At 39.8% G+C, this 27696-nt stretch overlaps 1 protein-coding gene across 9 annotated transcripts in view; it reads left to right on the top strand.

Moving 5' to 3' along the window:
- The window catches only part of CPEB3 (cytoplasmic polyadenylation element binding protein 3), a 179121-nt gene that overhangs the window by 141279 nt on the left and 10146 nt on the right, over positions 1–27696 (top strand). For all 9 annotated transcript variants that reach the window (XM_059055460.2, XM_067025047.1, XM_067025045.1 and 6 more), the window contains 2 exons: positions 2855–2969; positions 13434–13615. In XM_059055460.2, the coding sequence (XP_058911443.1) occupies positions 2855–2969; positions 13434–13615 (297 nt within the window). The remainder of the gene's footprint in view (positions 1–2854; positions 2970–13433; positions 13616–27696) is intronic.

Genomic DNA, 27696 nt, shown 5'->3' on the forward strand with positions numbered 1-27696 from the left:
TGTGGTCAGGTTTCTTCAGGAGGCAGTGTTGAAACCATGTCAGGCTCATTTAAGGTAATCTTCACCATTCTTCACCTTATCCTTGTCCTTAGGATGTTGTGGCTTTTACTGCCCAGTATAGCCTATTTGACAACATCCTGCAAGAGTTGTTTTACACACACACACACACACACACACACACACACACACACACAGAGTAATCCTTATGTATGTAAAAGCTGTTTTGCCAGGGGAAGTTTATGTTGAATTAGGACAGAGATCTAATTTCATCCTTTCTCAAAAATAATTATTAAAGAAATAAAGATAATGAAAAAAACAGCTCTTTTACTTATATTCTACCCCTTCTACAAAATATCTGAGTCAGCTTATAAAGTATGGGATTAAAAGAGTAGAGAAACATGTATATATATTTTTTTCGAAGAGTAAGTCAGAAAGATAGAACATGGATGTTAGACCCTGAGAATAACCCTTAGAAGATGGAGAACATGCCTGTATGAGAATGGTCTTATATTTCAGAGAGAAACCAGAGTGTGAATGGAACTTCTCAGTGCAAACAGTACCACAGTATTACTTTTTGCTTAGCTCTTAGAGTGTACTGATGTTGGCCTGTGTTGACATTTCTCTGAATCTGCAGTGGTGTGAGCTCTGAGGAGCTGTTCTGTGGTGGCAGCTGGGAAATGTGGGTTTTGTGAATAGGATTAATCATTACTGTCTCCTTAGTCCTCTTCCTGTATTTTTACCAAGAATAGGGTAAGGGAATGGGTTGTGTGTGATGTAATGAAGGGGGTGGGGAGGGTGTCAGAGGGAAGAAGAGGCAGCAATGAAAACTCTCAACAGGCAGGTTTGAGATCGTCTGCAGAGTTCTTTTTTTTTTTTTTTTTTTTTTTTTTTTGCGGTACGCGGGCCTCTCACTGTTGTGGCCTCTCCCGCCGCGGAGCACCAGCTCCGGACGCGCAGGCTCAGCGGCCATGGCTCACGGGCCCTGCATCGGCAGGCGGACTCTCAACCACTGCGCCACCAGGGAAGCCCTGCAGAGTTCTTTTGAGCAGGAGTAACCTCTAGCTATTGTACAAGGCTACATTTTCTGTACTTTTGATTAAATGAAACCAGAACACTATGGATACTACACAGGAATCGTTTTCATTTGTGAGCCATATGTGCAAACTCAGTTATCATAAAGTTACTGGAACCACCTAGTCCTGAAGCTGCCTTAACTACTTAATAAAGGATGAGACTAGAAGAAGAGAGGGCTCTGTGTAGAAAAAGATTTGCCCTACTTTTTTTTTTTTTTGGTGACATTACAATCCTTTTTCTTAGTGTCAGGACATTGTGTTTTTAATTAAAAATTAATGGGCCCTCATGAAGGCATTTGAAAGTGGTGTTTTATGGTATTGGTGAATCTGCCTTTGTGGTAAATGTCAAGGGAACGATAATTTAGTCAAACGGACCAAATTTTACAAGGAAAGAACTGGATTTTTTTTTTAAGTGATAAAGGTAGAGCAGATGCCTGAGTGTTAACAAAATTACAAACAGGTCCAAGGTTTTAGGGTCTAGGGAAGAAGTGGAGATTTTATAGCTTCTGGGTAACTGGTGAAGGCAACTGTGTCATAAAAGCCCAAAAAGCTGTGGGGCGGGGGGTACATTTTGTAACAATCATAAGGAACGTGTAGCCTGCTTCTAACTGAGCAATGCCAGTGTTAGAGTTGACCCAACATGTTTTGAAAGTGTAATTGGCATATTTACTACCTTTCAAATAGGAGTACTCCTGGATATAGCCAGGCCACATAAGAAATTATCATATGTGTTTCCTTGCATTGTGTTGTTGGTTGAGTAATGGGGCAAAAGAAGAATTTTGTTGATACTAAGAAAATGAAAATTCAGCTGTTTTGTTTCCTATCCTAATCGATGAGGGGGCAGGAGAGGGGTGTTCCTTAAAGACCGACACTATTTTCTCTGCTTCTATACTTGGCCCACTTCCCAGTGCGCATGGCCAGCTGAGTGACTGGTTGGTTTTCAGGCAGTGCTGAAACTGGTCTTTCGGTATGAGAGGGGTTTTCTGTGCTTTTTTTGTTTTGTTTGGTTATGGATCGAAAGGAATATGCTTTAAGGTTACGATTCTGATGGAATACCTTATTTTATATGATAATAGTAAAATAGTATAAACTATGGGCAGGAAGTCAGAGTCCCAGTGAAGAGACATTACCAGTTAGAAATATGTCATAGAGATTTCTTTTTCTATTCTTTGAAAATTTGCTTCATTTTCTAGGCTTACCTTTATTTAACCAGACTTGTTTAGGAATATCAGATCAACCAAAAGTCGATAAATCTGTGACCTTCAGTATTTGATATTGCTGGTAATTGTGTGCTAACTTGATAAGTGTTAAACTGTGTTAAATCATATTGCTGAAAGAGAAATGTTTTAATTTTAGGGGGTGATCATTTAAAAGCCAGACATATGGATAATTTTTAGAAAATATTCCCAATGTTCCTGTCCCTCTTTAGGTGAGCTCTTAAAAAACTAAGTGCTATAATGTGACAGGTTATAAACAGTCTAATGTGTTAAAATTCAAAACCCAGACTCTATCTATAAAAGACTGCCCTTTTTTAAACCACAGGTGGTTTCTGAAGGTTTCATGGTATATGTCTAGAGTGTTGAGTCTAATACCTGTAAGTAGATTCCCCAAGAGTTCTATTGAAAGGCACTTAATGCAGATTACATGAACTAATAACTGGATTTTGTTTGGGTTGTGTATGTTGTAAAATGCACAAGTCAGTGGGTTTGTCTTTAGTCACCTTATTCTCATTTGGGGTTGCTGGAAATGAAGTAAGGACCAAGTAAACGACTTTTTTTCAGGTGCAAATTCGACCATGGAACCTAAGTGACAGTGACTTTGTAATGGATGGTTCTCAGCCTTTGGACCCCAGAAAAACTATCTTTGTTGGGGGAGTTCCACGACCCCTTCGAGCTGGTGAGTGGAAATAGTAACACCACAACAACAAAACCAACAACAAAATCCCCTATGTGTTTAGTCTTCAATATTTTCTAGGTTTCTGGTCAGCTGTGCACAATCTCCAAAAAGAAGGCTGTCGGGTCAGTTTCACTGAGCTGACCCTTAAATGTTTTCTCCCAAGACATTGTATTTTCTTATGGTATAAGAGTGAATTTCATTAAATTGTTATTTCAGAGGGATGAATTCTAATTAGTACCTCCCTGTTCAACCAATTATTTTTAAAATAACAATACATTTGGCAGTGTGCATTCTTATGCCAGTTAGCATTGTTATGTATGACAGAGAAGGAGTCACCCCATCAGAAATCTGTCCAGTGCAGCTGTGTGCCCACTTAGTCAGTGAGGAACCAAACCACTGCTAGAAATTGTGTCACTGGGAATCAAACTGAACTTTTCCCAAGTGAAACAGGTTCCTATTTTTTCTTACGTACTTTGAAAAGTGAGGTATGTATTTGAGCATCTTTATTTTGACTTCTTGAAAGCTCCCCTGTTTTTTGTTTTTTAAGTACCTTTCCAATGATGAAATAATTGTGCCTGCTGGGATTGGGCAGAATCATTATTGACTGGGGCATTTGAAGTGATGCTGTGCTGATCACTTCAATATTTAAATCCAAAGACAAATCTAATTGGTTGTGGATTAGTGTGATTGCCCGTGGAATATAATAAAATTATTTGTAAGAACAAAGTTTTCAAAGTGCTTAAAATAGATGAGTTTATTTTCTTTTAAATAAGATGAAAAAATAAGGTAGCTGTTGCCACTGTGGTAGCAAAAAGGACAGTGTTATCTCTACATTAGTGTAAGCAAGTAGACTTAGTTCTACTTAAAAAGTAAAAGAAAAAGCAGAAGTCATTAAAATCAAGTTGTGAAACAGAATTGTAAAATGTACCTACAGCTCTTTGGCTCTGTGACTTTGGGGACTTCTTAATTCTGAATGTTCTTCAACATTTCTAACATATTTATTCAAATCTCAACTCCAATCTGCTCCTAAAAGATAAGTTTTAGGTCTGTATAAAGGTATATTCGTAATTCCATTTTGAAGGACTTTAAAACATATTAATTATGACTGTGGAGTTTGTAATTTTATGCTACTTCAGAAAGTCCAGCATCGCTGGGTCTTTTTCTCATTCTCATGGAAAACCTGCCCAGAGAAGGAAAGCAAAACACCAGAGATGCTTCCCCCATTATCTGCTGTCAGAAAATAAAGTCTAAGCAGGGCTAACTCGAACGTGAACAGCATTATGAGATGAGGGCCAATGCAGCCCTTTGTTTCTAAACAGCTTGTGCGCTTCAAGAAAAAAAAAAGTGTGGGTGGGGGCACAGTGTAATATTCCTGGCTTTTTCTATCTGGTGGTGTGTTTAGGAGTGGAGAGGGAGAAAAATCCTCTTTGATAGTGTTTTAACTGCAAATGGATTCTACAAAAATGGACATTCATTGCTAGTATTCTAGCTGTTCTTTTCTGCAACTAAATACAAGCACAAATTAGTTTTAATATCTCAACCCCTCTCCTTTTTCTTAGCTGGGAATCTGAAAAAAAAATTTCTGAAAGAAAAGTTCCCACAGTTGTAAAAATAACAGAACTGGCTTTAACCTCTTATGTCTTTTTTTTTTTTTTTTTTTTTTTTGTGGTACGTGGGCCTCTCACAGTTGTGGCCTCTCCCGTTACGGAGCACAGGCTCCGGACGCGCAGGCTCAGCGGCAATGGCTCACGGGCCCAGCCGCTCCGCGGCATGTGGGATCTTCCCCGACCGGGGCACGAACCCGTGTCCCCTGCATCGGCAGGTGGACTCTCAACCACTGTGCCACCAGGGAAGCCCCTCTTATGTCTATTTTTAAGTCACAGACACAATAGTTTATAAATTAAATTCCCTTTTTTATTAGCCACTCTTTATTCTTTCTGTTTAAATGATTTGAAAGGATCGGTATGGGCCTCTATATCTTTTTCTCTATATAAATCTTGTGATGATCTATTTTTCACACTGTTCTTATGATCACACTGACGCTGCAAGACAGGAAACCCAAGATGCTAAATTATATTCTTTCTTTAACATTCTGTGTCTATAAGATGCTGCAAGTTCTACGGTTAAACAAGAATTATGTTTAGTTATCTAGTCAGAAATGGGATTTTGTGTGCCCTGCCTAGATAGTACATATTTTGTAAATTTCAAAGTTCTTTTTTCTTTAACGTAAGCTAAATTTTTTTGTTGCAAAATTTTGTTTTTGCCATTATTGGCTAGTAATCTATAGTCACTTGGTCTAATGGCAGTGTTCCCCCATGCCAGCACCTCCTATGAGTGTATCTAGTTTCTAGAAGGCTAAACAATCTACATTAGCATCTTAGAATTTTACTCTATCTATCCAAGACTTCCAGATTGGAGACCACGTAATCTAGATGAAAAGAATTAACATCTGCAGCTTTTATCCCTGTGCATAGAATTAGTTTTCTTTGGAACACACTGAGCTTTGTGGATTGGTGTGTGTCTTGGAATAGAAGACTGTTTTTAAAAGAATTCATTTTGACTTTGCTAGACAATCTTAAATTGAATACAGTGCAGTTCACTTGAATAATAAATACGTATTGAGCACGCACTGTGTTACTGGTACTGAGAAAGTGCACATCATGCCACACTGAATGGACATCCCACTATCATGTCGAACAGGTCGTCACCTACAGAATCAAAGATTTCAGAACAGAAGAAAATGAGAAATGTATGAATAGAATACTAACTCAGTTAATTGGATGCTAAATTATACTCCTTAACCTAGTGGGTCTCAAATTTTGGTTTTTAAATACTTCAGGGCATTTTAAAAATTATTTCTAGGGGTATCGTGGTTATGAATTCTGAAAAGTCTTAAAACTATTTCAGGCACTATATACAAGGTGATCCTAGACTAGATATCAGCGATGAGACTCAACAGGTGAGATTTTATGTGTCCAGATTGATTTTCACCTTATCCTGGGCCAAAAATGGTCCTTCAGCACGTTACAGTGACTAAAATGTTATCACTGAAGAATTATTCCTTTGGATCTTGTGAGGCTTTTTTTTTTTTTTTTTTTTTTTTTTTTCAGTATGCGGGCCTCTCACTGTTGTGGCCTCTCCCGTTGCGGAGCACAGGCTCCGGACGCGCAGGCCTAGCGGCCATGGCTCACGGGCTTAGTTGCTCCGCGGCACGTGGGATCCTCCCGGACCAGGGCACGAACCCGTGTCTCCTGCATCGGCAGGCGGATTCTCAACCACTGCGCCACCAGGGAAGCCCTTGTGAGGCTTTTTATCTTTGATATTTTCCCATTGTAAGACAGGGACCATTATCACTAATAAATTATTCTAAATAGAGTTATCCCACCAAATAGAAGTACAGAAACACTTCTAAAGAAACAAGGCAACCTGTTTTAAGTGGTAGTGTCTTGACTGAGGAGTTTAGGTTGCTCCTTCTGGTCTTTTGACAAGCGTGACTTTTAAAAATTCAGGTTGGAAAAAATCAGGGGCCTAGAAAAATTAGCCTGAAAATGGGAAGGTATCAGTGGAAAATCTAGATGAGTTTACCCAAAGTTGGACTGCCTGATCGTTGCCTTCTCTAAGTCAAATGATACACATTTCTACGTCTCTTGTCTCTCCCTTCCATCACTCCTGTCAGTGACAGTGGCAAGCCGAGGATGGTTTGCCTGAAGTCTCCTGGTGTTTCTCCATCTTGCTTTCCTTCCACTCCCCACCCCGACGCTAGGAAAGGCCGTCGGTAGACTCGCCATGCCACCGTGTGGCTAAAGTGTACATATTCTTCAGAGAAGTCAGTACAGGGAAAGGGGTGGTCTGTCTGTCTGGTCTGTCTCTCCTCCCGCTACTACCTGGACGTGCAACAGCATGTTGCCACTCTTCATTCAAGTGTTGTAAGCAGCATGTCTTCCTAAATCTCAGTATGGAAATATCCCTGTTGCATAGCCCTATGACATTAGAACCTCTCCAGACCACATCTCTTTGCTCTGAGAGCAACTAAGTGCCGGGCTTGGGGGTTATGAGGGGACCACCAGGAAAAAGCGGAAAATGAAGGGTCTGGTCCCTGTACTCTTCCCTGGTTTGTAAATGTGAGTATTCTCTGACTCTAGCTTCTTGGCTTAGACATCTCATTTGGGGGCTGCCTCAGTGATCAAGCTTTGGGACCCATCCACTTCCAATTTTGTTCAGGCTTGAAAAGCCCTCAGTCTTCCTCTGTAATTAGAGGCATCTGTGAGCTGTTCCTCCACTTTATGACTTTCTTCTGACAGTTTATCTGACCAGGTCCTGCAGAACAGATCAGTCTTGATTGAGTTCCTGGAGCCTACCATTTGCCCATCATCTTTGGGTCTCCCATCTTCCTAACTATTGCTCTGATGATTCTTTCCTGTCTTTTTCTCCCCCCTGCTAATATTCTGTGATGGATCCTGAAATTTCCTTCTCCACCTTCCCACCTCCCAACTCCCCCACTCCCCACTGTCGTGAGGATGGCTTTCTATGGAAATTCTAGGGGAAATTTGAGGTAAATATTCAGTAAGGTATGACATACATCTAGAGAACATACATGATGAATTTTTCTAAGAGCATTTATTTCAGACATTCTGCAAATATTCTGGTAGTCCACATGTATTAGGAATCACATCCTGATATATGATTAAGGAAATAGTATTATAACCATAGCCTTTTTGTTCAGTGAAGTGGTAGCAGGCAGAAATCATCTTTATGTCAAGTTTGTCAGCACTAGAAGCTTTTTCTTTTTGTTTTTCTTTTATCTCTCTCTCTCTCTCTCTTTTTTTTTTTTTTTTTTTTGGCTGCACCATGCGGCATGTAGTATCTTAGTTCCCAGACCAGGGATGGAACTCGCACCCCCTGCAGTGGAAGCACAGAGTCTTAACCACTGGACCTCCAGGGAAGTCCCCCTGCCAACACCTTTTTATTATTTTTTTTAAACATCTTTATTGGAGTATAGTTGCTTTAGAATGTTGTGTTAGTTTCTGCTGTATAACAGAGTGAATCAGCTATATGTATACATCTATCCCCATATCCACTCCCTCTTGCATCTCACTCCCACCCCTCTAGGTGGTCACAAAGCACTGAGCTGATCTCCCTGTGCTATGCAGCTGCTTCCCACTAGCTATCTGTTTTACATTTGGTAGTGTATATATGTCAATGCCACTCTCTCACTTCGTCCCGGCTTACCCTTCCCCCTCCTCTTATCCTCAAATCCCTTCTCTACATCTGCGTCCTGCCCCTAGGTTCAGCAGAACCTTTTTTTTTTTTAAGATTCCATATAGATGTGTTAGCATACGGTATTTGTTTTTCTCTTTCTGACTTATTTTACTCTGTATGACAGACTCTAGGTCCATCCGCCTCACTACAAGTAACTCAATTTCATTTCTTTTTATGGCTGAGTAATATTCCATTGTATATATGTGCCACATCTTCTTTATCCATTCATCTGTTGATGGATACTTAGGTTGCTTCCAGGTCCTGACTATTGTAAATAGTGCTGCAGTGAACATTGTGGACATCTTTCTTTTTGTAGAAGCTTTTTCTTTCACCAAGTCCCAAGTTCAGAATGAGTTGTCTCAGATGAACTCCAGAATTGGCATACTGACTTGATGAACTGCATTGCCCTTAGGCTTAAGGATTTTATAATGTCTGTGTTTGTTTGCTCCTCCTCCAAAAAAGCAAATTCTCCCCACAGCTGATGTCACAGTTTGCCCTATCAGTGGCAGTTTGAGCAGCATTAGCATAAAGCCACAGTAAGACTGGGATGAATTGGTGCTTATGGAGCAGAAACCAGGCCAAGTAAATGTTAAGCAAAGATTTACGAGTAGAGGGGAAAACAACTGCTGGACAAAACTAAACATTTGAGCCCTGCTCTTTGCCCAGCAATGTGCTCAGAGCTCTCACATATGTTTAATCCTCATGATAACCCTGTGAGGTTATAAGTGGTAGACTTTTCATTGGAGAGATAAGGGAGCAGAGTTCAAAGGGGGTGATTAGTCAAGACCACAACAAGTGAAAACACCAAGGTTCAAACTCAGATCTCCAGACTTCAAGTTTGGGGCTCCTTGCACAGAAGGAAACTGCTTTATCAAGCTGAGATCTGAGATGTTGTCTCAGTAACAGCAATAATAGTCAATCTGGTACCAGCTCGATTTAATCAAGTTAAAACTCTTATCCTTCTTACTTGGTTGGTTGTTCATATCATTTATTTGGAAATATTCTTAACTTCCCAACATCTCATGCAGAGTGGAAGCTAATGAGCACATTTCCTCCACTAAAGATGTGTGCACTGCTCTCATGAACCAACTCAGCGGTCATAAACCCAGAAAGTCCACCTTCAAGTTGAGTTTTCCTTTCTTTCAGAAGTCCAGACCTCTTATCCTCCTGAGGTGCCTTAGGCCTCTTTCCTGTCTGCTTTGTTATTTCCAAAGAGGAGAAATGTAGCTTCTAGATTCACAATTTAGAATTGTGTGCAGTAGTTCCCTCAGGAATCCTCATTCCTGCTCTACCCTGTTTGGCTCTCATAGTGTCTCAGACTTATACATTGCCTCAGGCTAGCTTTGAAATCTAATTAAATGACAGGAATAGGATCCTGGGGTGGGGCATGATGGGGAGTCATCATGATTTTCTTTCTGATGAACTGAAGTCCCTTTCAGATCTCTGTGAAGAATTAGCAAAACAAGGAACCACAGTTGGGGTTCAGATTCACCTTCAGGGCATAGTCACCACAACCCAGAGGAATTCGGAAACGCTTTACGCTACATACAACTGCAATATTCTTGTTTCCTTCTCCAGTCTGGGACATGGTGAAGCTCATCACAAGAGCCAATGTGTGGGTTCTACTCATAGTAGTGTACTGTTCCCATGGAACAGTTGTTTATGAGATGATTTGAGTTGTCTTAAGAGCACAGAACATCTTATCCAAAGTACAAAATGCCCTTGGATATAGCTACCAGAACTCCTAATTTCTCACCCCTGTGGTGACCAAACAGACACCGTGAACGCTGTCTGGATGGGAAGGAAAAAATAGAAGTGGTTTGGAGGTTCCTGACTTCCTCATGGACTCTATGTCTGCTGTCACCTCCATCTGTCTGAATTTCAGCCTCTACCTGTATGTCCTGCTCCGGTAGCCTCATCTTCCTCAGGTTAAACGTTAAGAACGTGCTCTGGGGAGCTACGCTGTCCTTGTCCTCTACAGAGGATGGTTTAGAATGAGGCTTCACTGTCATAGGTTTAGTAGGTGGTTTGACTACATTTTCCAGATAAGACACTTCCTTGATCAAGGACTCACATTTCTTGAGCAGGATTGAGATCATAAGGTATAGATAGACCCACGAATGTTTTAGTTGACTTCTACCAGATCCTTACTCCTTCTTTTCTGTTTTTCTCTCTTCCTCCCAAGTAGTCAAAATGGTAGCCCTCTTCTTGGCTCAGCTTCCCCCTAATCAGAGGAAGGGAATTTATATGGGACTTTCCTACATTAACTGATCATACTCACTCTAAAGAACTCTTTAAAACCTAGTCTCTGAAAGTAGTGGTACATTATGACATCTGTAGGTGAATTTGTATCTTCCATGTAAAAAATATTTTCGGATTGGGAATTTGTAGGATTTGAGGAGAGCTTGCTCTGTGTTTGTTAGTTACCTATGTAGTGGATGAATTGTTAGTATTTTTTTTAATGTTGTTTTTACCAACTGGTTACTTTTCTCGATAATTAAAAACTCTGTTTAGTACTTAAGTGACATACCTCTGGTGTTTGAGCCCAGCATGAGTTTAGCCTGCAAGAAGTATTCTTTTAGTGAAGACTTGCTGATTGAGTAAAGGACCAAATACAAACAGCAGTTGTTTGGTCATTATTTACTTTTCTTCAAGGGTCAGCACAGTATTAGAACTTTTGTAGTTAAAATACAGATTAAGGTAGAGAGATGGGTAATCTTCATATTCTTCCCCCCGCCAGAAAACTTTCTTTAGTCACCTTGGTTTCTTTCTTGTAGCTTCTCAACAAATTGCCCTTCACTTGAGTGAGACTTCATTGGCTCAAATGTCTGCAGAGTTTTGGGTGGCCAAGAAAATGACTGTATATAAGCTTTTAAGTGGAAATTATTTATTTATATAGTTTTCATAAAAACATAAGTGAACAAGGGTTTCTTTTTCCTATCAAAAGTACGTAACTGCCAGCAGCATCAGCCATGACCTAATCTTTGGCACATGAAGATGATTTTCCAGCAGCCAGATTTCACAAAGTGCTTGTGGAAGGTGCCATCTCTGGCATCTGAGGATCCCTAAGGTTCCTTTAGAGACCAAGATGCAGTAGAAGAACCTGTGGTTACAGTAACTCTTCTCTTCAGCTGGAGCTTCAAGCTCACAGCTGGTATGTATACCTTCTTTGTAAATTAGATATTTTCCTGAATCCTTCCTGAGGGTGGAAGACAAGTGTATTCAGTCCCCTGACAGCATTCTTTTCCTGGCCATTCACCAGGCTGAGGGAGTTTTCACTGTCTTATTCCGTTCCAGAGGAAGCCAGGTCTTTGGAAAATTAGTGTTTAATTTCCAGGCGCTGAGGTTACATATTTTACCAAGCCCACTTGACTAATAAAGGAAATTCATTAATAACTGCAGTGAATTAATTCCACGTTCAGTTTCTTGTTCTCTGTAACTGGAATAATGTTAGCTATGTGAGGAAGTCACCAAGCCATCAGAAGTTGTTGGGGTGAAGTATGAGGACCCACTGAACTCTAATATCTAGGGTACACACATGATTCTTATTGCATTGTTTGAATGAATGTGATTCCTGGATCCTGCCCCAAGACTGCAGTCAGGGTTCACTTGGGCTCTAACCAGCAATGTTGCCTTGGCTGATGTGACTCAGTAATTCTGATCATAATGGGATCATTGGGATAGCTTTCTACTGTTCTGTCTTTAAAAGCACTTATTCTCTGGCTTAATTATTGCTAATTTATTTTCTCACCTTCTGAAAATTACCTGTTGGTTGGAAGTCACTCTTCCAGTTAGAAACAGGCACTTAGAAAACAATTACCAGCATTAGGCAATCTGGTTTGGGGACAAATTTTGAAGACGTTGAATAGAAAAACAGCCTTTCTGTCTGGCGATATAGCTTTCTTACTGCCTCAGCAGCTTCCTATTACAGGAACCAGTAGTACTCGGCTTTCCTTCTGTTTGTAGAAATCTTACACGGTTCAGCCCTTCAGCCCTTGTACCTGCTGCAGAGTTCTTCCCCTACCCCTCCAGGTTGTGCTGCTTTCCTTCTCCCAGATACTGATTCCTGTGGAGCTCTACTGTCTGATGGTCTTTGCACACTGGTTGTGACCCAGGTCATCATCTGTCTTCCCTGTCTGCTCCTTTCCAAATGCCATGTGTAGGTGTTTGAGGGAAGTGGATTCTTGGGTCGTTCCCCAGGGGTAGGACTAAGTCTTTTGGACTTAAACCATGTGAGTGGCCTGAAAGGAATGGTCATACCTGGAGGAGGTGTCATCCAGTATCAAGTAAACAATTACCTTCAGGCAATTTGGATCCAGGTAAGTAACTGCTATGTGTCTCTCCATGGTACCTTTTGATGAGGACAATTTTAGAATATCAGACCTTTGGAATGGTCCCATTTCCAAGTGCCTTCTGTACAAGTGTTTTGCAAATATACCAATATAAAGGTATACTTAGAAGAAATATGGTGAGGTGTGCAGACCAGACCTCTGGATTTATAGCAGGGTGTAGGATGGGTATGTTTTTACTGCCTTTGTAGCAGCTTAGTGTTTCCTGGCACATTGTAAGTGCTCAATAAATCATTGCTTCTGTGATCAGTTTTAGTACTATTATTTAAGAATTCAGTGTGAGAAGTTAGTATGGAGAATTCTCAATTGGGATAGTATATACTCTTAAAATCTTTATTTTTTTTTTAATTGTAGAGATTTACTTTAAGCCTGTAAACATATTGCCTCTAGTTAAAATGAATTAAATTCTTTTTTTAAAAATTAAATTCTTTCTATAGCTTGATCTTAATATAGTAGTGTGACTTTAGTAATTGCTTTCAGTCCTAGAGGTCAGTAAGTAGAGCTGTTTCTTATTAACTTGTTAGGGTACCTGAAATGCTTTGCCTACCCAGGGCCCACTCCAGTGGACTAAGCAGTTAGAAATTAGAACAGGAGGATTGCTGATAGATCATTTCTTTTATACTGTTGCTGAAATTCTGATTATGTAAACTCTTAAATATTTTTTCATTTTGTTTTCAAATATCCTATGAGGAGCTCCCCTTCTTGAGTTGTAAGACTGGTGTAGACACTCTTCATGAGACTAAACATGGGTTTTCCGTTTCTTAATTACACTGCATGATCCTTACACAGTCCTTCCTTCTCCTGGGCAAGAGTACCTTTTAAACATTTATACCGAACAGTGTTTATTTTCTTGCAGTTGAACTGGCAATGATCATGGACCGTTTGTATGGCGGTGTCTGCTATGCTGGCATTGATACGGACCCAGAGCTGAAGTACCCCAAAGGTGCTGGCCGCGTGGCATTCTCCAATCAGCAGAGTTACATTGCAGCCATCAGCGCTCGCTTTGTGCAGCTCCAACACAATGACATTGACAAACGGGTAAGCAATTGCTCAGGGTATAATTGCTATGGGAAAGAAATGAAATTTATTCTGTGGATCCCTGGGGAGAAAATCACCTTGTGATCAAAGTGAGCAGCTCTACCTTACATGACATTAGTCCATGAGTCCATCTAGGCTGCCTGAAAAAGAGAGCGCCCTTCGTATTTAAGGCCTTAATGAACTTTCTGCCTCACCCATGCCCAGGGTGATGTTACACTTATGAAAAGAACACTTCAGAATTTAGCAAAGCAAACCAGTGCTGTTCAGAATATGATGCCAACAGCACGTTAACGAAGATTGAGAGCTGGTAATCTGCTTGACCCATGTGGTACTCTTAAAACAAAGAGACTTGAACTAACATTTAATGTTAATATTCAGGAGTATACATAAAATTTTGAAGTTCTGGTTTCTTTTAAAATTGCAAGAACATAGGGACTTCCCTGGCATTCCAGTGGTTAAGACTCTGTGCTTCCACTGCAGGGGGCACGGGTTCAATTCCTGGTTGGGGAACTAAGATCCCACACGCCACGCAGCATGGCCAAAAAAAATTGCAAGCGTATACGTGGTAGCAGTCATTGGAGCCACATAGCTGCTGTCCCCTCCAGTGCCTTCTCCAACTCCCGTAGTTCTCCTGTTCATACCAAATATGCACATCCATTACCTGCCTCTTTGCTCATTGGGGTTACCTACCTGACCAGTAGAGGCACTCAGATTTGCTAACTCTCGTCTAAACAGGGGACAGTAGAGCTGTAGGGCATTGGTGTGCTCAGTTGGCTTTGGAGACAGACACAGGTTTAAATCCCTTAAATTCCAGCTCTGCTGCCATTTGGAAGCTTGGGGGGAATAGAAGGGGTTAGTAGCTAATCTGGGACCTGTATTGATAGATTAAAAGATCAAGTGGGAGAACATCAAGTCTTAAACACCTCCCTATGCAATTGTACAGTGGTTGTTAATGCTTCCAGCAAAGGCTGTTCTTGGGGCATACACTGGACTAGAATAAGTAAAGTAGTAAATATGTTGTATTACAAAGTTGCACCTATACTCTCTATGGTTGACGGACTAATTTTGCGTAGTAGACCTAAGTTTCTTAGGAGGTGAAAGTTTCAATTGTTGATGAATTTTTTTTATAGTCAACAAGATTACATTTTCTTTAAGACATAGATCAAATTACAAAAGCCAGTGCTTAAAATAAATAGTCTATTTGCTGCATCTACTGGGATCCTTAAAAGTAAGTAGTGGTGGTTTGTTTTTTAATTTAAATGAATGAAGTTTTACAGAATTTTGAAACACTCTGAATCAGTGGAAACTCAGGGGTGATAAACATTCAGCTCCATTCCTAGTTTTCAAGTGCCCACAGCACCCCTTCTGTATTAGTAATTCCCCTACAGACTGTAAGCTCCACAGAGCTTACCCATTGCCTGATGTATAGATACAGTAGATGATTGATAAACCTTTGTTGAATTGACAAATGGTGTTATGTGGAGTGTTCTCTTAAACTACTGCTGCTGGTGGACTTGCTAGTGCCTATACATTTGTGAGTGTGAAGCCCCAGATTCCATTACATTTAGACCGTTCTTGCCCCCATCACTAGTGGTCCCAGGCGATAAACTTACCCTAAAGAGCGCTTATGTTCTCATCTCTATCAAAGTAGCTTTCTTTGTTGCCCTCTGGAGCCAGAACTAATGAGACTTCTCAGGAGGTAGGTCCTAGAGGTGATAAAAGAAGGTTCCACTTGCTCATGCTTATATCTTTCCTTTGCTGTCACCCTAACAGCCTCCTGGCCTACTCCTTAGTTAGAGGGAAGCACACTTACCCCAGGGATTACAGTAATCTTTGAACCCCTTTAAGCATCATAGAAGATTCAGGCACTATTTGTTTTATTGCCTGCCTCTACTCTCACCCCTGCTATGCTCATGCCCTCAGCATTGATTCCCATAAGACTTTGACACAGGTAAAAAAGAAAGAAGTGGCTTTTCTTTTTTTTCTTTCTTTTTTTTTTTTTTTTTTTCTGGTACGCGGGCCTCTCACTGTTGTGGCCTCTCCCGTTGCGGAGCACAGGCTCCGGACACGCAGGCTCAGCAGCCATGGCTCACGGGCCCAGCCGCGGATGTGGGATCCTCCCAGACCAGGGCACGAACCCGCATACTCTGCATCGGCAGGCGGACTCTCAACCACTGCGCCACCAGGGAAGCCCGTGGCTTTTCTTTTGTTAACATAATGATAGGCCATGCTATAGAAATACATTTGGCACATCAAACTTCTCAAGACTCAGGAAAGCTATTGATTGTTTTCTGCTCATTGTATTTGGGTTAACCATACCCTCCATATCTTAGAGTAGTTCTTGATAAACATTTAGGGTAACAGCCAGTTGTAATGGAAGGAGTATGGAGTTTGAAGCTAGAACAACAGATTCCACTACACTTAAACCCTTGCTGCACCAGTCACTGGTGACTCAAGCAAATTACTCCATGCCGGGAGCCTTGGGTCCTCATCTGCAACTCCCTCCTGGGGATGGTGTGAAGATTAAATGAGATTTGAAGATTGAACAGCCAGAGTCATATGGCAGTTAGTAGATGTTTAACTGGCACTTGCTGGTTAATAGTATTCATCTTGCTGGAAGTATACTTACATTGTTGTTAATATTACGTAGCTTGAATTTTATCGGTTGCTCTGCTGAAGATGCAGTGAAAAGATACACTGGTTAGTGAAAAGGGCACTGGCTAGAGTCACATGACCGGGTCTAGGTCTGGTCCTGTTCCTGGTGGGTTGTGTGATTTTGAGCAGGTCACTTAAATTCTGAGTTTCAGTGTATAATGAGGGCAGTAGTAATAGCTTTGTGTATCCGACTAGATTGTTGAGAAGCCCAGAAGAGATACTGAGCAAGAAAGTAATATATACAGTGTGACTCACTGGACACATGTAGAGTGGGACTGCTGTGGGCAAAAGAATGCCATCTCCATCCCCGTGGTGTCAAAAGGGACCTATCAGTTCCTTCAGTGCCCTAGGATGAGAGTCATCTAAGTGGGAGAACTGGAAATCATTGAAAGTGATGGATTCCTTTCTCTCCCTGTCTCCCAGCTCCATCTTCATGCTCTTTGTTTGCCCTGACCAAGGTGCAGACCATTTTCTTTATTATAAGAGAAGGAAGTCAGCTTCCGTCTTGAGTGGGGCTCCCTTTTCACTGGTCTTCTATGAATATTACACTCCTTTCTCCCAAACTGTTACTCTATCCTCTTGTTTCCTTCTTGCTTTGAACATGGCGAGCAATACCTTATTTTGTTGTCTCTGGCATTCTGAGCCTCTGTTAACTGCACCGTTTGCTGTAGATGCTTTCTTAGGTTGATTCTACTTTTATATTATGTGTCTTTCTTCTAAAGCTTAAGTTTGAGCTTTCGAGAGAGCTCCCATTATATATAAGCATATTAGTATTTCCTTAGGTAATGCCCTTTTTCTTTCTCCGGGGCTCTGCTCTTGATTGACCACGGAGAATTTCTGTTGTCGGGCACACCCTTCTTTCCTGAATAACCCTTCCAGGTTTTTAGCAATAGTCTCATAGCTAAGGTTTTGAAGCTTTGAAAATCAGGGGCAGGTGTCTGTCTACCTGTGCCCACAATCCCTTTTCCTTGCTATTGCAAGTTCCAAAATGCTATAGTCTTTTTCTGCTTCATTCTAATGTTAGCCTAAAGTTGCTTTTAAACCGAGGCCTTGACTATTTTGAATAGCTTCAACCCTTATTATCCTTCTGGTCAAAGGAATCTCTTTTGCTGTCTGTATCATTATAAATGCAGATTCAGTGGAATCAGCAGACTTAAAAAACAAAAAACGAGTATAGATGGCGTTTAACAGGCCACTTGCTTCGTGTTTGCAGCCCTTTTCCTCTTTCACTGTCTGCCCCATATGGAGAGTGGGAGAGGGCCTCCTGCAGAGCAGCAATGTCTGGAATCATGGAATTTCTAGCACTGTTTAAGGTGTCTGTTCTCAGGCTACACCTTTCCTAGGTAAACTGTGGGAGGTAAATGAAGAAGGATCTGATTGGTATATTTCATTAACCTCTTTTATATCCAACCACCTTTTTTCAAAAAAGACATCTCTTTTGAGAGTTTATATGTTTATGTATCATCGTTGTTGTTATTGCTGCTCTTTGGCTAAGCTTTTAGATGGAGTGATTTATGGGGAAATGCAACTGTTATAGATTTGATTTCTTCTCATCACCGTAGAGACTTTTGGCTTGCCTATGAATATAAAATCTGCCAATATGCAACAGTTACAGAAACACTTTGGCACTTTTATCTCTGCCGTCATCTCACTCATCCATGTGTCATCATCTTTAAAGAAGAGGTGATTTAAAAAAATTTTTGTTTTGGTAACAACTTTATTGAGATATAATTCATATACCCTACAGATCAACAATTTAAAGTATTCAATTCAGTTTTTAGTATATTTACATAGTTGTACAATCATCACCACAGTCAATTTTAGAACACAGGAAAAACTATTTGAATGTGCATCCTTCAAGTCTGCAATAAAAGGTTCAATTGAATAATGACCCCAGTGAGGACAGGGAGTTGGGGGATAGTGCGTTTATCCTGTGTAATTTTACTCCGTTCATTATAGGGAGGGGATCCTACTTATTAACTTGTGCTCTCTGAAGTCACAGGAACAAGGCAGCCCAGGCTGTTGGGGCAAATTTCTGCCCCCTGCTATGGCAGTCATTAGGGTCCCCCAGGAATATGTGACTTGTTGGAGTGGGCTGATAAATCTACACATCAACAAGCTTTCCGCCATAGTATGTGTAGCAATGGGAGGACTAGCAGAGGTGGGAGGGGCTTCTAATGGTAGTTCCTTACGGAGCTGCCATGATCTTGACTCTGCCACCTGTGCCCAGAGGTCTGAATGGGAGTGCTTGGCACTTGGCTGACACTCAGTAAGTGTGTCGAATAAACTAGGATGGTATATGGGAGAGCAAGGACTAGAAGCAACCCCAATTCAGCTTTTTCCCAACTCCAATTCATTCTTTACGTTAAAAACTAAAGCGATGTTTTAAAATCATGATTTGAATCACATCTTTCCCTCCTTTAACCGTTTTGATTATGTTCTACTGCTCTTTGGTTAAAGGTCAAAGTTCTTAATTAACACTGCCTACATGACCCTTCGTGTATGTACTACATACTACCTCTGCCTCAGCTCTCATTTCCTCATCTTGAGCCAATCACAACTGGCCTTTTTTCTCTATTTTACAGGGTGATTATGGATACTGTTTCATCTGCCTGCCTAAACCTCACTTTTCCTTCAGGTCTCAGCTTAATTGAGAAAATTTTAGGAATCCTTTCTTCAGCAGAGCTTACATCTTCCTCATAGATCATTGTCATAATACCATCTATTATTCCTTTGTGGCATTAAGTACCTCTGTAAGGAAGCAATGCTTTAATGTCCACCTATGCTTCTAGACTCTGCAGTCGATGAGGGCAGTCAATGACTGTGTGTCTCTCGTGTTAGCTACTGTATACTCAATAATTGACACACAGTGGATTAAATATATTTAATTATATTTGAATGAGTGAATGAGTTGTTGAATGAATGCTGATTGAGAGCTTCCAGATGGGAAGCCCTTTGGCATATCCAACTGTCCACCAGAGGGCACTCTGCACAGCTTTCTTTTTAGCACACACTTGAGTAATAAAAAAGTTTAGGTTTTGCTGTTTAGCATATCAAAAAGTATTCTTTGACACTTATAGTACATTAAAGCTAGACTTTAACTTGGGCATGACCTCATCCAACCCCCTTTATTTGCAACAGAGAAGAATCTAGGAGAGGCTTGGAGACTCTCAAGACACCTGTAATTGACATGAGAGCTGCCTCTGCTTATGGAACTCCCTTCCCGAACGTTGCTGCTCATCCAGGGTCTAATGTTTCTTTAAACCCACTTCTTCTATGAAGTCATTTTTCCACAGACCTGGGTAGGAACCCCTGAGTTGTATTATAGGTCCTTTAGTTAGTTCTATACGTGTTTCCATATTTCATGTAACTTTTCAGGTGAACATATACTGCACAGAGGAGGGCACATCTGGAGTTTGTTATCAGAATTTGTCAGTATGTCTATAGGTTATTTTGAATATTAACAAAATGAATTTGAAATTTTTTTTTGCAATTGTTTTGATTTTAATTTTTATGTTGTCTTCATGTAAACCCTTTTTTAAGTCAGTGTGAGCCAATGCAACTCCACCGGACTATAACGTTTAGTGAAACTGGCATTTTTGCTGTCATAATGACCCTTGTTATTGAACATTATTATAAATGAGACAAATACAATTCATGCCTCAGTTTTTACTTCAAAAGAGAAGTTATTAACATTTTGAAATTAATCCTTTAAGGCTTACATTTATGCATATTTTATGGCTAATGTTCAACAGTTCCTGGTCAACTGGTTATTCATCCCTATGATGACAATATCGAAGTTGTATGATACCCAGCACAGGGTTCTCAGCATTTCTTCTGCCTTGGCGTACACTCTCATGGGTAACAGAGGCTCCCTAGAACACTAATGCGGGGGGGTGTTTATGTATCTAAGGGTCCCACACCCACTTCTGCCATCATCACCCACAGAACCATGGCTGTAGTAAAAAAAAAAAAAAAAAAAAAGTGTCCTGGCTTAGGAACTGAGAGATCTGAGTTTATACCCCTAGCTCTTCTCCCAGCCATGATGTGTCCTTGGGCAAGTTACTTAACCTTTTGAGGCTTGATTTTATTGTCCCAGAGTAATAAGAACACTAGCCTAACAATCTTAAGGTTTATTACACAGATAAACAATGAAGGTGAAGAAGTGCTCTGGAAAGTTATTAGGCTGTACAGACGTTGATTTGTATCAGTGCTGAACTTGGCCTATTTAAACTGTGCTGTTGGTTCCTAACCATATGTCCAAGACTAATAGTTGATTCGCTCTCTCTTTTTTTTTTTTTTTTGTCTTTTAAAGTGCCTACTCAGTTTCGCTCAGAATCTTTAATATAAGGATAATGAGATAGTTGAAACTAAAAAAAATAAAACGAAAAAAGAAAATTTAACGTAAGTGCCAATCTATCAACATGCAAGTTGGATGTTAGTCAAGACATGTATGTAGAGACTCAAGTTTCCTTTAAAGGTGTAAACAACTGGATGTATTTTCTATTTAAAGGATTGAAAGTGTTTCTCTCTTTAGGCTAAAAAGAGGTGTTTTTACCAGTATCTTCTCTGATAATGAAAAGATTTTGAACCTGAAATTGAGTAAAAGGTTAGGATTAAATTTTACTTATATTCTTTTGAACAGTGTTTCTGTGAAAAACTGGAACAGTTTAAAGTATTTAAGTACAATAAGGGCAAAAGAGGGCACCTGTACTCATTCTGTCTGTTTTAATGGTATTTTTAGAAGTGATGCCAAATGAACACTTAAGATGTGAAAGCTCTGCCAAATCCAGTTTTCTTTATAACTCGTGTAGGTCACTTACATATGAAAAATTTTTGTAGTGTGAAAAATGAGATTATTAGAAAATGGGTAATCTTTTTACATGGTCATTTTTCTGCTCTTTTATCTACTCTCCATGGTCCTGAGAAAATTTGTAAGGGTAGAATCAGTTGAGTGTCCCTTAATCTAAAAAAAAACATATGATTTGATTTATGTGAACTATTTCTTTATAAAAATCTCAGGGATCCCTCCCACAGCTATAGTTTAGCACAGCTATTGTTCTAGTACAAAGGATACTAGATTAGAATCAGCCAATCTTGGGTTTAGTCTTGACTATACCTACTAGTTGTGTAGCTTGAAGGAAGGACATGTGTGTATGTGTGTTAAAGTGGTTTTGAAAACTATAAAGTACTCTGTCAATACACAGTGACACTGACAACACATTAATTTACATGAAATCATAAATGACTAATATTTGAGCTCTTCTGGAATATGTTTATTAGACAGTCTAATTGGAATTTCACATTATAAAAGGAGTTACGTATTTCAGGCAAGATAGGGGTAATGTTGTTTGGTTATTTGGGTTTTTGAAACAGGAGGAGGAACTCTCAGTAGGCAGGTCGGCCCTGCCCAGGAATCTGTCCCTAAAATTAGTTCCCCAAATCATCATTTCTTACATTGTTCTCCATGAAACATGAATCCCTTGGGATTTTAATATTTATTTTATAAAAAAAAATCTTTTTCTGAGTCAAATGAGTTTAGAAATGCTTTCTTGAAGAAAGTTAAATAGGCTAGTTTATTCTAGGACTTCTTGGAAGCTTTTATATACTAATCTCATTGTGAACATCCAAGAAGGAAACAATATGCAATTTTTCACAAATTTTTTGATCATGGAACTCTTCTAAAATGTACCATCTCTTGGGAATAGTGTTCCAGGGAACCCAGTTGAGTAATTAGTGTTTTCAGCTTCTTTTCTTCTTTCATGCTCAAAATCAAAAGTTCAGGAAGCAGTTGATTGTTTTTCCCTTCCTTGGTCCTTTTTCCAAGTTTGTCCCACCCACCATATAGTCTCTCTCTCTTCTTTGTTTTGTTTTCTTATTGTGGTGAAAAAAACACATGAGAACTACCCTCTTAACAAATTAAGTGTACAGTACAGTATTGTTAACCATGAGCCCAAAGTTATACTACAGATTGCTAGAACTTTTTCATCTTGCATAATTGAAACTTTATACCCTTTGAACAGCAACTCCCCACAACCGCTGGCAATCACCATTCTGCTTTCTGCTTTCTATGAGTTTGACTACTTTAGATTCCTCATATGGAATCATGTGGTGTTTGTCCTCTTGTGGCTTATTTCATTTAGCATAATGTCCTTAAAGTTCATCCATGTTGTCACATGTGACAGGATTTCCTTCCTTATTACTTCTGGATAATATACTGTTTTATGTATATACTACATTTTCTTTGTCCATTCATCTGTCAGTGGGCATTTAAGTTGCTCCCACACCTTCGTTATTGTGAATAATGCTACAGTGAGCATAATAGTGCAAATATCTCTTCAAGATCCTGCCTTCAGTTCTTTTGACTACCCAGAAGTGGAATTGCTGGACATGTGTCTTCTGTCTACAAAGGTTTGGGGTGGGGTAGCTTCATATTCAGAATGCTGGGAAGGGCACTGAAAGCGTGGTTGCTATTCTCTTTAGTATTTGTAGTCCTTCATCTCTTGATTTCTTGAGATTATCTATTGTATCTTTCTAACACATCAGTCTCTATATAAGAAGGGAAAATAATTTTGAAATCAATATACCATTGGGAAATAATGTTCCTTTGACTCTATTTTAGCTTAGTGTAGAAGACCTGAGAGCCTGACTTCGTTAGCTAATTTGGAGCTTTCTGATACTTTTATTTAGGAACATTGTGATAGTTAAGCCATAGCACATTGTATTTGCTTTGAATAGCACATTTTAGAATAACCCATTTTTTATTTAGTGAGATGTTATCCACTGCACCTTTCTTTGCAAGCACTTCAAGTACTTCACACATTTAATCTTTTTTTCTCTCTTCACTAAAAACATGTTGTGCCAGAATTTTAGCTAAAGATTATCAGAGGCTTTATATTTTTAGCCTGCATGAAGATTAATATGAACTAGTAACCATACTAACAGAAGTGCTGATAATAATACTACTCTTTGTCCCTGGCCACAGCTAGAATATATGAGATGACTCAATAGCAAAAGAAGTGAGGGTTCTGACGACCTGTTCCCAGACTATTTCTGCTCCTAGCCTTAGTCTGGGACTCCCACAAGCCAGTCTTTAACTTGCTGCTGTTACTGGCCCTGGCCTTGATCTGGCTTGAAAGTTTCCCAGCTGTAGCTATAGCTATGTTTGGTTTGACCCTTTGAGAGGAAGCAACACCCAGAAGTGAGTTCAAATATTTTCTGAATACCACATGGGCTAATTTTGAAGCCCTGGGAGTCTCAGAGCCTTTGACTAGAAATAGCTTTTTAAATAGAGTTTGGGTCATCTTAAGAAAGAGAGAAAAATATTCCTCTTCTCTGAATGGCATGGGACCTTTTTGTCTTGTCTCTCCTTCCTGGTCTTGACCCCTCATCTCTTCTGTCCTTTGCTCTCTTTTTATGTCTTCTCCTGTGGAATGGTGATAATTTTTAATATGAAAACTCTTTAGAGTGATTAAGTGTTCTTCTTTCCTTCTCATATTTGAGTTTAGACGCTGTTTATGAGACTATTAATGGGAAAAAGACAACCAGAGTTTTTTAAAGTAGTAATCTTAGTAGGATATTCAAGTTCTTTGACCCCAGAAGGCAGGGGTATCAGTCAGTTAGCAATTTCTTGGTGAGTGCTTATTTTTACTTGGAAGAGCTTGTCCAAACCTCTAATATAGTAGAGGAAACTGTGGCCTGCAAGCCAGTTAAATGGATAGAGCCAGAGGGCTCTGCACGTCTGCATCCTGGGGGTTGGGGAGTGGTGATGCCATGGCAGTCATGCATTTAATAGATGTTAAATGACTTTCTTACCCGTTGTTCTCTATATTGTATACTCTTCTACTACTAGAAATTGATTTGGGGCTGATTTATACCCTCACCTCCAGCCTACTCCCAAGCAGCATGGAAGGAAACGAGATTAGAGAGCGAATGTATGGAGTATGCAGGATTCTGTCAGCTGGACCGTCTTCGTTTCATGAAAAAGTAATCTTAAGACCAAACAGAGCACTCACAGATCTCTCTGTGTTCTGTAGACATATAGCAAAGTTGTCAACATTAGCACACATAAGTATGTTTCCTTGTGGGAGAGGCATAAGGGTGATTTTAAAACCTGTCTTCCCCTAGCACTTGAAAATATGAAAAATGGTCAGTCCCATCCTTTGAAAGGTAAAAAGAAAATAAAATTCAACCATTCTTGCTGTGTTTATTTTAGTCTACCCCAGATTTCTTCTAAAATTAATAACTGCGGATTTGCTATAACTGGAAGGTTGTGGATAACTTTGTTGCTAAGGAAAAAGCTATTTTCACGTTGCTGCTTTAATTTCCTAGGCATCTGTCATCTGCTTTCTAAACAGCAGGATTCCAGCTCATAGTTGAAAAACTAAAAATTTATGTTTAAACATTCTTAGTATTTGCCTGCCGGTGGAGGACTTGCTTTAGCAACTGTAAAGACACCATGTTTAGTGGGAATGGTAATGAGGTTACTGTGGATTTTGGGCCTGGATAGATGTACTCTGTGACACATGCCAAGAAGATTAGGAATACGTTATGTTTAAAGCTTTGAATACGCCAAACAAAATGGTCTTTCCAGGAAGCACGTTGCTCCAGATGATAAGAAATGACCTACCTGACTTCTGGGCAGGCCTTTCCAGACAGTTATCCCTGTTAGATTATACCTCTTCACTGGGCCTCTTTCTCCAGTTTGTCTACTCTGGCTCCATTATCTGAAATCATTGCTGCTACTCATCTTCCAGCCACCTGTAAACATGCCTTACCTGCCTTGGGATGGCTGGGTATCTGACAGACTTAACTTGTTTTTTTTCCTGTCACCAAAGGGCAGACTGCAGCAGGGACCAGCTGTTCTTAATATGACCTTTAGCACATAACTCAAGCTGAGCCTGACCTTGGCTAATGCCTCCTTTCTCATTTCTACAACCTTTCGGGTCCAAGGAGAGAGAACTCTGGACCTGTGAATAGTTTATGGTCTCCCTAGGTATCACCTCTCTGCCACCAAGAGCTGTTAGTCACTGCTTTATTTACTTTAGGAGGTCATTATGTTGACCAATATCAAAATGACTGCCAAGCAAAATATTTTCCCTAGCTTGTTAGAAACACAACAATGTCAACATTGAGATCAGTTTATTAAAGTATGGCTTTTTTTTTTGCCTTTATCATTCTACATATATTATTCCCTTTTTACATCTTTTTATAGCCACTTATCCAGCATTCCCCATCAGTCTTCCTTATCCTTAATAGTTATCCCTCATCAATAAGTTACACATGTTCTCAGCATCCTTGTGTATGGTCACCTCCATTAGGTGTGTAGTATGAATTCAAACGTTTCTCTCTGTAGGAAGTTCTCATCTCCTGGTCCTGTAAATCTCTTTGAACCAGAAGGTCAGCTTGGTGATTTGATTGGCTCTGTGAAGGGCTGTAGTATTTGAACTTTAATGGTCATGTAGATCACTAATGTGATCCCAATTGGTTGGTGTCTCCAAAGTGCTGTAGCTTAATGATACTCCAGGTGTTTTAGGTGGTTAACAGGGAAGCCTCTTTTTATTTTATGTTATTTTATTTTAAATTTTATTTTTATTTTATTTGGGGGTATAGTTGATTTACAATGTTAGTTTCAGGTGTACAGCAAAGTGATTCGTTTATACATATACATGTATCCATTTTTCTGTTTTTATTTTAATAATTATGTGTATGTGTATTGGGAAAAATAGAATTAATCTGGATAGTCAGGTAAAACATCAAGTAATAGTACAGATGGCATTAGGATATGGCAAAAACTACAAATGGTTGGGAATGCCTTTAAGAAACTCTCAGATAGACCATAAATTATTCTAGGGAAGAACTATGTCTTGTTCTCCATTGTATTTCAGTTTTTAATATGGTGGCATATAAGGAATAGGCACTCCATAAATATTCATCAAATGAATGAATCCATTTGAGCCAAAATAATCACTCTTCTTTAGCATAACGACCACCTAACTACCAGTGTCCTTCATGCAGCTACTTCTCTTTGTTGATATAAATTGTCAGAGGTACTTCTCGACTGTTGCCCTTTGAGAGGCTGTGGTTGCCACTTTGCACATGTGTTTGCGGATCACTTTGACTCTTGTTGTATGTCCTACCTTTTGGGCAAGGCTGTACTCTTTGGATCAGTCCTTGCACACAGGTGCTGACAGCAGCTTTTCAGTAATAGCACCACTCACCTATCTGGAAGGGAGCCCTCTGGAAGGTGTCGAGAAAGGCCTCTGAGAGCACAGTGGCAGTCCAGAAGCCACATCCTTTACTTTTTTGTCTCTATTCAGAGTCTTAGTTAATGTGTGAGATTTAGCAAATGTGATTATCTAGCTTTTAATCCAATTAAAATGATTGGAAGTTGCAAAATTATAAAGGGTCTTTGAAAGGTATTAATAGAAGTGGTAGCAGATAGACACATTTTGAAGGAGGTGACAGAAAAAGTGAAAACTGTCCACTGCATTGTCCTACTGGTACTACTATATAGGACGCTGATAGTGCCTTTTGCTTAAGAGAGGGAAGAATAAATAGTACATTTTAGGAAGATTTCTATCAAGAAACATCAAAATTCAAGATGTTTAGCACCAAAAAGAAAAAATGTCTGCTCCATGGAAAAGTAACTTATGAGAAATCCATTATTCCTTAAGGAAGATGATAGAATAAGGCATCAGTATATGCCTAGGTCTGGTGCCTCTGGCATGATAGGGCTTCATGGTAGATCTTCTGAAGTACTGTGTTGACTAGATCCCTCAAAACCCCTCATGCAGTAAGGAACATTGGTGCCAAGCTCAGCTGGAAGCCTGAATACACGGAAGATGCAGTTTATTCATATTGCATTTTCAGATATCAGCATGAATGTATTACTTGACCTTATATTTATTTGTTCAGTGCTCTTCAGTTTGCAGTAAGTGCTTGTATCCATTACTCCACTAGATCTTAATATCCCCATGTTGTAGAAATCCTTTCAAAACAAACACTAATTCAGTCTTTTTCATGACTGCATGATATTCCACAGGGTAGATGTACCATATTTTATTTAACCATTTCCCTATGAAGTGGAGCAGGACCATATAGGGCCCTCCTGGGTATAAAAGCCCCTCTGTGTCCCCCGTTTCTTGTTTGTAGAAAAAGGCGTTAGTCTCCTAGGCCTTCCCTGAGTTCCAAAGAGCAGACTCAAGCAGCTACTAATTAGGAGAGTGAAGAAATGCAGAAACAAAGGAAAAATAGTCAAGAAACAACAGTTCAGTGATAAAACACAGTCCTAGTTCCTCCTCAAGGGAAATACATAACAATCTGACACATATCTTTGAGTTGTTCTGCAGGAACTAAGACCCCCACCCCACCCCCAGTGGAGGATGGTGACTACATGCTGACCACAAACTTACAGACCCCAGACT

Source organism: Kogia breviceps, chromosome 2, assembly GCF_026419965.1.
Source record: "Kogia breviceps isolate mKogBre1 chromosome 2, mKogBre1 haplotype 1, whole genome shotgun sequence".
NCBI lineage: Eukaryota > Metazoa > Chordata > Mammalia > Artiodactyla > Physeteridae > Kogia > Kogia breviceps.